The 11775-nt window shown below is 40.2% G+C and overlaps 1 protein-coding gene across 6 annotated transcripts in view; it reads left to right on the top strand.

The window, feature by feature from the left end:
* Nucleotides 1-11775, top strand: part of LOC137986255 (protein sidekick-1-like) — a 101495-nt gene that overhangs the window by 43757 nt on the left and 45963 nt on the right. For 5 of the 6 annotated variants that reach the window (XM_068833480.1, XM_068833479.1, XM_068833483.1 and 2 more), the window contains 4 exons: nt 865-1176; nt 4207-4557; nt 5680-5979; nt 8096-8383. In XM_068833480.1, coding sequence (XP_068689581.1) covers nt 865-1176; nt 4207-4557; nt 5680-5979; nt 8096-8383 — 1251 coding nt within the window. The remainder of the gene's footprint in view (nt 1-864; nt 1177-4206; nt 4558-5679; nt 5980-8095; nt 8384-11775) is intronic. The other variant, XM_068833484.1, reaches the window with a different exon arrangement.

The raw sequence follows: 11775 nt of genomic DNA, 5'->3' as shown, positions 1-11775 counted from the left end.
TGAAAATAGCATTCTGGAATAATTACAGGATTACTCGAATATTTCCCTATTCCAAATGGTGCCTTTTCAAAATCTCCTTAAGCTTCACGTCGTACTGTGATAGTGGTTTTGGTGTCGTGTCCATGGTCACACAACCAATTAAGGGTGCGTTCGATTGACCCTATTCGGAATAAGAGTACTTGCAGTGATGATTTAAAACGGTATGTCTGGCGTTTTGAAGCAACAAGGATAATAAAGATATTCTTAAAATAGCATTTTAGCGGAAGTTTGACAATTTTAATGTGAATCTCCGTAAAAGCGAAGGATTTCTAACTTCTATTCCATGTATTCCTATTCCGGAATTCGGTCAATCGAACGCGCCCTTACTGATGTTATTGACTAGTTTGGTATTAGTGACGTTCACGTGAGTCCAAGTCGTTGGTGGGGCCAACGCTTTGGTTTGAAGTTCCTTTAAAAAGACAGGTTTGAGCATTGCACCCTCCCTTTAAAGGGACTCTTACTACTCAGGATTCACGAGGGACTTACAATTTCCAAAAATAGTCTCTTATGCAACTGACCAATCTGGTGTCATCCTTGGAAGGGGCCCATTCATGGTAAACTAGATGTGCTGCGTCGTCTGTTTGTGTCTTGTTTGGTGTAAAGGACATTATCCGCCTGTCAGTATTGGTCATCACTAAATTATACTAAGTTTCTAAGTTAATTTAAGTAGTACATAGTAGGATAGAATAATTATAACTAAAAGTTTTGAATGAGTGGTAGAAGAATCTGTGTAATTGTAAACCGTATGTTGGTTTGTCAAAAACAAAAAAGTTTGTAAGTTTGGCCCTTTGTATTCCACTTTTGTTTTTTTTCCCTCCTAAATAGTACCAAGCAGTCCCCCTGTGAATGTAACTGCATACGTCCATAATTCTACAACAATATGCGTAGCTTGGCTCCCTGTCCCAAGAGAGAATCGAAATGGAAGAATTATCAAGTACCATCTAGACATGAATAACGGGGGCTCTCATACTCCCTATAAGTATGTCTATGTGTCAGAGGGCGAAGAAGATATCGCTCAGAATGTTACAGTGTATGGACTCCGCAAGTATACAAGTTACACGGTAAAGGTGTCGGCAAAAACGAGTAAAGGCTTTTCACGAGCCAGTAACGATATTAAAGTGACGACTGCCGAAGATGGTAAGTAAACTACATTACAATGGGACTGCCTTTCTTAATATTTTACTGTAAATGAGGGGTGCGTTGTCGAGTAGGGACACGTCACGACCGAGCATTGACAAGAAGGGGTTTGGGGCTTAGGTAACATCCCTCGATATTCGTGTCCACGTCACTGAAAACGATAACGATAATTGAGAGGTTAAGCGTGGCTTTTACGCCAAACGGCAAACGTCGGAGTGAAATTAGGGTTTTGCCAAAAATGGCAGAAGCCTGCTTGATATTAGCTCATTTCTGTCCTGTTAGCTCCAGATATCAAGTAATTTCTCAAAGGAACGAGACAAGTTAAAATGAGAGAATTTTCACGCTTTTATGATAAGCAGGAGCCTGCCGTTTCCCGTTTGGATTTTAAAACTATGTTAACTTAACACTAAGGGACCAAAGTTTTAAGCCTTGATTTCAAAAAGACACCTGTTTATTGTCCGCCATTACTAACTTAAAGATCTTGAGATAGGTGGATAGAGGAGAAAAAGACGTCAAAGGCTCACTAGTTTAAGAATGCAATGCGTGTGTACGCCGCAGAATTAATATGCAGCACGGGAGTTTTAGTCTTTCAGACTTTTAAACTCGCGTTTCACATATATAATAAGCTGCGTTCACAAGCTGAAATTTTAAGCTAGTTAGCCTTTGACGTCACTTTTCCCATGATCCAACCCTCTAAGGTCCAATCGGTCAGTTTTGAACGTGAGTAATGGCGTACCGTGAAATCCAAAACTTACACTCAAAGGAAACGGCCTTTAGATAAAAATCAAAGCTCAAAATTTTGCCAGTCAGGTGTTAACCAAACACACTTTCAAGTCTGAAGGAAAAAAGGAAGTGATTTTTGTTATCACATACAGGGGCACCTTAATTAGTTGCAAAGGAAGCACAAAAGCAAAAAAATCCAGACTTGAACGGGATTTGAACTCATTACCTTGCAATAGGCCAGTTTCGTATTCTTACAGCTGGACTGGATCGAGCATAAAATGGAGGCTAATGCGGGCAAATTAGTTTGCATTTGAAGAGATTTGCTCGCATTAGCCTCCATTTCATGCTAGATCCAGTCCAGCGGTGAGAATTCGAAAATTGTCCATTGCACCACTGGAATCACCAACGCTTTCTTCACCCCTCGCAGCTTTGCCAACCTCTTCTTTCAGTAGTTCATATTTCTCGATCTTTTCATGTTCTTTCTCCTTCACTCTAGTGAATATCAATATAATTTGGACCACTCACTTTGTTCCGTCATCTCGACCGATATGGAACCGTAGCCGAGATAAGGCAGCGTAGCCAACAAGTCCAACTCTCTTTGTAGAATAAAACTTTATTGATTTGGTAAAAACGGAAAGAACTTTTACGAGCTCTAGCTGAAGCTAGCGAAAAAACTGGCGGGTAATAGAATCATTGAGACAGAAATTCTAATACTAAAAACACTCTACGCCAATTATTTCAACCAATGATAAGAAACTTGCTGCAAAATATAATCTAAGGCTACGTTTACACGGGTCCTGACAAATTTTCGTACGGACGAATTTTGTACCTGGACCGCCTATTTACACGGAACAGTGCAAATTCTGTTACAGATCGCAATGGTGTTTACATGGATACGTGCAAATTTTTAAAACGAGTCGCAGTATTTGAGTGGCTTTTTTTAACTCTCTGTTGTGATTGGTTAAGCTAATGCTTTTAGCCAATTACGTTGTAGTTCGCGGCAAATTAAACATGGCGGCAGACAAAAAATTTATGTGGACTGACAAAATAAATGCGTTGTTGCATGTAGTTTTAAACTATAAAGTCGGAAAAGAAGGCGAAGGAGTTGACTGGGAGACAGTGAGGAGCAAGTACGAAAACATAACCAAAATGTTTTTGGAAAAGTACCCTGATAACGACAAGAACAAATTCCCCCGAGGCGGCACTGCTTAGATTGGCCAATCAGAATGAAGTTATTGTCAAACGAAGACAAAAGTGGCAAAAAAATGTATACAAATTGTGCAAATTGGTGTAAATGCGAGTTTCCTGCTGAAGTGTTGGTTCTAAAAATAGAAACATACGCGCAAAGGATGACTCAAGGATATAGTGCATATGGAGGCTTCTACTCATGGACTCCTGGTACTCGTTATTCTCCTCTAACATACCTTCAGGTTTTTTTTTCATACCACGTTGCAGCTCTGTGGAACCCGCATGTCTCATGCATCTTCCGTTGATTGTATCGCGCAACGTTATCATGTTGCCTTTTGTATTCACCGTTGCACTAATTTCGTACATTCGCCTAGAAGGTCACGGGTGACTCAATGTTTCTCCTTGTTGTCACTTATGTCCAGGATTGGACATAAGACACATTAAATTAGATGCACGCAGTGTCCTGTTATGTCTAAGCTTCAAGTATGTTTATACGACAATCCATACGGCAACAAAGGGTATGGTTTGTTAGCCGGTTTGGTCTGAAATAGGAAGAAGCTTCTTCTTCGTCATTAGGCGATAAGGCCGTCAACAAAGCCCTTCTCGAATTATTACGCCAACTGTGTAACAGGTGAAATAGGTCTGAAAAAAGGTATCCAGTTTTCCATTGGTAGGGCTAGCGCTCACATGGTTCATATGGGGTAGAAAACTAGCAGTTCAAATTACACTATAATCAGTTATCAAATTTTTGGTCAGGTCTGAAATAGGGTAGGAAAAATCGCAGATTTTGGTCTGAAATAGGGTTAGGGTCTCAGGAAGCGGGCCTCACACCCCAACTCAATTTTCCTGGGAGTCCCCCCTCCCCCCCCCGGAGATCTCTCTTAATATCGGATTATTGAAGAGCGTTCGACACTCGAAGAAGAAGGGTAGAGTAAGAAAGGATCTCCAGTAAACACGGAAATTTGAGGGTAGGGGCTTGTACGTCTTGACATGGTTTCAGTAAAGCGCCGAGAACTATGATTCGTGCTATTGCTTTGTGTCGAAATGTGTGGAGAAAAATACTACTAGTAATTATTGTTATTGGTCATTACTCTACCTTTTGTTTTTTTTCCTATGCAGCACCGGATAAGGCGCCTACAAATCTAACGGTTATCAAAGTCACGGCTGACTCCATTCAGATCTCTTGGCAACCGGTACCACGGGAATCTCTAAACGGGAAATTATGTGGCTATAAAATTCGTTGGAAAGAGGAGAAAGCAGAACATTACACGTACCAAGAACTTCGAATCAAGGGCCCCAGTGCAGGAAGAAAGAAAAGGGCAGTGGATTATTTAGACCATCCGCCCACTAACTTCACTCTTCGAAACTTGACTGTATACACGAATTATTCAGTGGAAATAGCCGCCCACACTGGAGCCGAAGAAGGACTGGGCCCATATAGTCAGGCCTACTTTATGTCAGGCGAAGGAGGTTAGTGGCTGTCAAAGTACGCCTTATCTAATGAACTATTTTCCATCGATAAGATCAATCTCTCTGGGCTATACACCTTATTCCAAAATAGCCGTCATTTTAGTGTTCTCTTGTTTGCTTGCAAATTAGCCCTTGTTGCTTTGTTTTAGGTTAAGTATTAGAGAATGTTAGCATCGGCAACGAGTGCGAGTACAAGAGCCAGTACAACTTGTACGCGTTCTTGAAGTCGTGCCCTACGTATTTTGGTAAGCCTATAATACGAGTTTCAGTCTCCAGAAAACCACATTTTAAGCTGCTTTTCAGGCTTGAAAACCTCCCAGCAGTGGTTGTTAACGGTTACAAAAATGGAAGTTCACTACGACTGCGCATAAATTGGAAGTGGCCAGGGTCCGTATTCTTGGTCAGCACCATAGCCAGCACCATGCTGACCTGTTACGTCACATTAACGAGTGCGACTTGTAGCAGTTATTGGTGTTTCATTGGTACCACAACATTGGCGTTACGTAAAACAGCGTTCTCGAGATAATCCTACGTATGAGACATAGCCTTCAAATTGTTGAAACTGGTTGGGTGACCTAAGCTGTTGTTCACTTAATAGAGAGTGTCTGTTAAGAGTGAATGGGCCATTTCCGAGTTGCTGTTTGTCTCGGTTTCGAAGTGAGTCTTGGTGCTCAACTATTGTAAGGAAAATGAGCTTGATTTGCATAAGAATACGCAACTCATTTCCATTTGAATATAGTTGTGCACCAGAACTCGCTTTGAAACTGAGGCATGCAGCAACTCGGAAATGGGCATTCGATAAGGGTGTCGTTATGGGATAGGTGGACTCATCAGCACAGTCGCAAATATACCCGTTCCCGCGAAAATTAGTTGTCATGTCCCTGAAAAAACATGGCAGTAGTAGTCACGCGTGACATGGCTTCTTCTGATTGGTTAAAATTGGTGGCCCTTTGTTTGTTTTCGCGCGTCAAGTGTATCTAAAAATAAGCCATTTGTGACTGTGCTGTTGGGCAAGACCGCAAATTGATAGAGAAATACTCTTATCTAATTCTCTCTCGGTGTCCGTTTAATAAGGGGTCCGCTTAGTACAGGTTTGTCTCTGTTTTCTTTATCCTGCTTTAGTTCCAACTTATCCTCCAAGGAATGTGACTGCTTATAATACGAGTGCACACGAGATTAGAGTAGAATGGATTCCACCAGTTCAAGAGAAGATTCATGGAGAACTTGCTGGCTTTGACGTGACCTTCATGCCTTCCCATAATGAATCATCTATTCATCACATGATGATTTTCGGCTCGAAAAGGGAAGTGTATTTGTCAAGTCTAACCGTGTTTACCTTCTACAACATCACTGTAGCTGCCTTTACAAAAGTAGGGATTGGAAACGCTAGCGATATGATACAGACCCGGACTGACGAGAGCAGTGAGTATTTCTGGTCTAATTTGTTCTTTCAAGAGTCCGTCACCGAAACTAAGATTTACCCTTTTGGCCTTGTCCCCATCAGCGTCAGAAAAGTGTCTATTTTTAAACCAAGTTTTGCTGGACAATAAACAATAGACTATATAGGCTAACTCATTGTTTTACCCAATTCAAACCGTTTTGGAATGAAACATTTTTGTTCACGGTATTTCCATATAAATAATCATTAAAATGTGAATGCAGTGGCAGTGTGGCCCAGTGGTTAGGGCGCTTGCCTTGAGATCCGGAGATCCCGGGTTCAAGACCCGCTCTGACCACTCGTTTAATTTGTTCCTGGTAGTCCCTGGTTCAACTTTTCAGCTGCACTTGTAAATAGCCAACTGGTTTGCGTCCGGCCAGTTAGGATTCTCAACATTTGTTGTTGTTGTTCTGTTCTGTCGTATCGTTGTGTTTCATTGGCCCTGAAAAACCCCTATGGGGAGCGGTCAATTAAGTATGTATTGTATTGTAATGCTACCTTTATTTATAATGCAAATACAATGCACAAAAAATCTTAACCCCGAGAGATTTGAATTGAGTACAACATTGAGGTAGCTGATTTGGTCTTCCCGCAAAACTTGGGTTAAAAATACACACATTTCCGACGCTAATGGGGACAAACTTGATACTAGATTCTTGCTCTAGGTAATGGACTCTCGAGTCTTTATAATATACATGCGAAAATCAGTCCGCCCTGCTTATTAGCTGAGAACACGTCAATTAATCCGTCAAACAGTGCAGAAAGTTGAAATCGAGTAACAGAAAAGTTGAAATGGAAGGTCCCGAAAGCGCAATAAAACAAAATGGCGGACTGGTTAGGAGAAAGTAACAACGTTTTAATTCAGAGTTTGAAGGGGAATGGCGAGAACAAAAACACTGAACAAAGCACAAAACTGGCTCAAAGTCTGGACTTTAAAATGAATATAAAGTTTTCGTAAAATTTTTAAGACTGCAAATTGCGCTGGCTCGACCTAAGGGCACGTGCAATTTTCCTTGTCATTGATAATGTTGAAAAATGTCTTTCTACAAATGTCTTCACAATAAGAATCGACCTTAGGGATATTTGCATGCTCTTAAGCCGATGGCACACGGTTCAACATCCTGCAACATTTGTTGCTCAACAAATGTTGAACCATGTTGCACAGAGGTGTTGAACGGAATAGAGCTGATCTCTATTTTCGTTCAACATCGTTCAAGAACGTTGAACGTGCTGAATGGCATTTTCCAACATTCAACATGGCATGACACACTGTTCAACATTTGTTGAACAACAGCTGCAACATTTTTTGATCAACAAATGTTGAACCATGTATCACCAGCTTTAGGCATCACTGTACAATATCCCTGGATAGATAATTGACAATGCCCTTTTCTGTACCTGTTCTATTTCATACTTGAGATACAAGGGCAGAGCTTGATAAAATACTAGTACGGCATACATCAAGACAGATCTTATATAAGTCCGCTGTGCACTGGGCGCTACTTTCTTTGTCCTTTGGTAACGATCTCCGAAGCAGTACTGTCGTCAACATACTTCCATAATACTTCCCATATCAATGCCATTAATAAATAATCATGTGATTTTTCTCGTGCAATTTGGAATAAATAAGTACTTGTAAATTTTCTCAAACACTGAAAATAGCACTCGCCCTACGGGCTCGTGCAATTTTGTTCGTCTTAACTTTACTCGTGCTTATTTATTCCAAATTGCACTTGATGATGTGATTACCTACGAATCACACAGTCATCGAATATTCATGTCTGCCTCCTCTTCAAAGCGAGGCCAAGTGAGAATTGTTTATTTTGCAAGGAATTTTCTATAATTTTTACTATGTTGCTACTCGCACAACAATAGGGCCGTTTATACGATAGAAAATAAGCCGCGGCTTACTCTGGCCTTGGCGTACATAATACGCGAAAGGAACTATTTATACGAGTATTAACTCCCAGGCCAGGATAAGCCGCGGCTTGAGAAAGCCGTGAACGTAGATTTTGTACCATTTATGCGGGGTGTTAGCGTCTTACGTAAGCCGCGAGGCGTGACATATTGTGAAAGAATTTAGTTTTTTTTTGCTATCAGCCCCAGAAGTTCCACCAGAGAACTTTACAGCAGAATCGAGATCATTTGACAGCATCAACGTGAGCTGGAAACCAGTGCCCATAAAACTTCAACGTGGTATTATCATTGGATATAAGCTGGAGGTGAATAGCAGCAATACTGTGTTTCATCGGTTTCCATGGAATGTAACTAGTACAGTGATCGGAAACTTGCAAATGTTCATAGAGTACAAACTGCACGTACGAGCCTTTACACGGAAAGGTGATGGTCCTTGGAGTCATGTCATACCTTTAAGGACGAAAAACAGAGGTACTGCCCTTATCCATTCGTCGTCTCCAAATTTAATTTTAAGAGTTAAGGAGTTTAACAAACGATGACGGCTACGGCTACGAAAACGCCACGAAACAAGAATATCATTGGTTAAAGGAGAAAAAATAATCATGCTGCACGTGCATCATGTATTTTAGCACGTATTTATACGGCTTTTATTTTTTACAGGTGTCAGGTCATTGTTTTACCGGTACAGAAAGTATCCTAAACATTCATAAAAGCTAACCTTAAGCCTAAAAACTTTTGTTTAGGCATAATTAGGCCTAATATAAGGTTAGCCTTTACTGTATGCATGTTTAGGATAAACATTCTTTGCCTTCCGCTCTTGCATGACGTCATAAGAACACGTGATGTTCTTTTTGAGCGAGTTGAGTTTTGAGCATCGAGTGATAACTATCTAGCGTTGAGTTTATAATACAGTCCTGTGATGTGATATAACGAACCAGTGCAAAAAGAATGTCATTTGAGCACACTTTCTGTATTGGTAAAACAATAACCTGTGACCTGTGACCTGTGACCTGTAAGAATACCAGCCGCGTTTTTATAAGGTACTCTGCATAATTAACAGCAACGTGAAATCACCAAAATCTACGTTTCTACGATAACGTTAGTGTACAAATGCGAACCTTTCATGCTATGTTTTTACTTAGAAATCGCTTATGTAAACGAGATTGAAAAATCGCGAAAGACTTTGGATTGTTCAAGGCCACCAAAAACCAAAGTTTCGTGTCGAAAATATGCAGACTTTGGATTGTTCAAGGCCACCAAAAACCAAAGTTTCGTGTCGAAAATATGCCTGTCGAGCAAATGTAATTAAAGTTACAAACAACAGAGCTAACTTTGAAAAACTGTTAGGCTGAGCAGTTTTCAAAAACATCAATCTCAATCTAAGTACTTGTTGTTTCGATTGGCTTGGTTCCCAGTTTCAAGTCGCTTAATGTGGTAAAATATCGTGACACAGCCCCAGATCATTCCATCTCGTTCACGTTCTACAATGTAGGCGAAGTGTCCTTAAAAAAATTAATTGTTACGAGCGGTTTCAGGGCCTCCACAAACTAGACATTTAGTTGTCGACAACTATATCTGTTGAACAGAAAGTCATCGACAACTAATATGTCCGTTGGAAGCATTCCCCTTACTGGAGTATTCCGTTGTCGATTACAAAATTATTCCCGGTAGAATTTACTGCGCATGTTTGTAGTAAAAAGAACACTGACCAAATGCGATAGTTCTCGACAGCTAAAACTAACCATCCCACACACTAGAAAAAGTGGTCAAAAATGTGGTTATCGACAACTATTTATTGTCGACAACCGAGCAATTTCCCTTTTCGAAAACGGAAACTGCTTATTTATTTTGACAACTTAGAATTTAGCGTTTAGTTGTCGACAACTCGTCCCACAAACTGCGTTTTTTAGTTGTCGATAATTAAATGTCTAGTCCGGGGGGTCCTCAGAGTGAAAATAGCGAATCAAAGATTCAATGTTGCATGCTCACGTTGTCGTCAAAACCTCAAATTTGGAGATTTCACGCTGTCGTTTGCATAGTACAACAAAAATATGCGCTAAAATCCGTGGCGCACTTGCAGTACGATGATTTATGCTCTTTTAACCAATGATATCACATACAGGGCAAAATTACTGAATGCTGATTGGCTGAGACGGAGAGCATTTTTTTCTTAATCACGAGGGCACTTTTGTAGTAATCAAGAGGGCATCATTACTTGATCCCGATTGGTTAACAGTTGTTTATCCAGAGCAAGCGAAGATACAAGAGAGTCTCCTTCCAAATTAAACTACTTTTTTGTCCACGAGAAAATTCATTTTAAGCCCTCTTTGGACGATTTATCAAATTGAACTTTAACCGGATGGGAGCGTGCTGATTGCCATTTGTCGCGGCACTGAACGGTCTTCCCTCAATAATTTTGCTCTTTGTGTGATAAACAAGTAATCGCAATGTGCTTTCGTGCAATTAAAGATTAATTTCAATCAAAGTTTCCAACTTGCCTTCGTCGCTTCGCGACTCGGGCAGCTTTGTGAAAACTTTGAAAATACGCTTGAAATTAATCCTTAATAGATTTTTTTACCGAGGGCAATAGACCTTTTTGCAGATACGGCGGCCATTTTGATTTCTATTGTTTTGAAAGACATTATGGGATGCTCAGGGGGCAAATTAATGTGTATTTGCCCCTGGGCATCCCATAATAGCTATTCGAAACAATAGAAATCAAAATGGCCGCCGTATCTGCAAAAAGGTCTATTGCCCTCGGGCACATGCGATTACATATACATATAATTTTTTTCTTGGCCTCGTCTATTCACAAGTCTATGCGGGATTCTTTAAAGTGCCCCCTTGATAAAAAATAAAAAATCACTTATTTTTTTTCTTCGGATTTTGAGCTTTCAGTTTTATCCAAAGACTGTTCACTTTGAGTGTAACTTTTGGATTTCACGGTCCGCCATTGCTCACGTTCAAAATTGACCGATTGGACCTCAGAGGGCTGGATCCAGGGAAAAGTGACGTCAAAGGCTCATTAGCTTAAAATTTCAGCGTATGAATGCAGCGTATTATATATGCAAAACGCGAGTTTAAAAGTCTGAGAGCCCAAAACTCCCGTGTTGCATATTTAATTCTGCGGCGTACACACGCATTACATTCTTAGGGTGCGTTTGATTGACTCTATTCCGGAATAAGAATACGTGGAGTGATGATTTAAAACACTATGTATGGCGTTTTGAAGCAACAAGGATAATAAAGCTATGTTTAAAACAACATTTTAGCAATTGTTTGACAATATTTATTTGAATCTCCGTAAAAACGAAGCATTTCTAACTGCATTCCTATTCCGGAATACGGTCAATCGAACGCGCTCTTAAACTAGTGAGCCTTTGACGTCATTTTCTCCTCGATCCAGCTCTCTCAAGATCTCAAAGTTAGTAATGGCGGACCATTAAATAGGCAAATTCCAGTCAAAATAAGTAGGTGTCTTAATGATGTTTTTGGTCACAGGGAGGGCACTTTAAGGAGTAAAGAGTTAGTTACCTGTTGACTGAGTTGGTTGGGCATGGGACTCCCGTGCGGGAGGTCGTGAGTTTCAACTCCAGTCAAGTGAAACGTCCTTTATTTAGCACATTTGGAACTGTAAATATTGAAAACGACTTTCATAACATAGAAAAAACTGTCAAGACAAATGAAAGTTAAAAAGTTTTACAAACTCGGAGCTAAAAGTTAAAACTTATGAAATATTTCGTCCGTTTTTCAACCGGACTTCATCAGTCAATGATGTGGATGTTAAAAAGATGAATTTTAAAAAGGTTTTTAACGCCTCTTGGGGGTTAGAATTGTGTCATAGATGGCTGCTAATTCGTAAC

The sequence above is a fragment of the Montipora foliosa genome, unplaced genomic scaffold (genome assembly GCF_036669935.1).
Source record: "Montipora foliosa isolate CH-2021 unplaced genomic scaffold, ASM3666993v2 scaffold_164, whole genome shotgun sequence".
Lineage (NCBI taxonomy): Eukaryota > Metazoa > Cnidaria > Anthozoa > Scleractinia > Acroporidae > Montipora > Montipora foliosa.
Note: the sequence above shows the minus strand (reverse complement) of the source record. Positions and strands in the feature narration are given on the sequence as shown.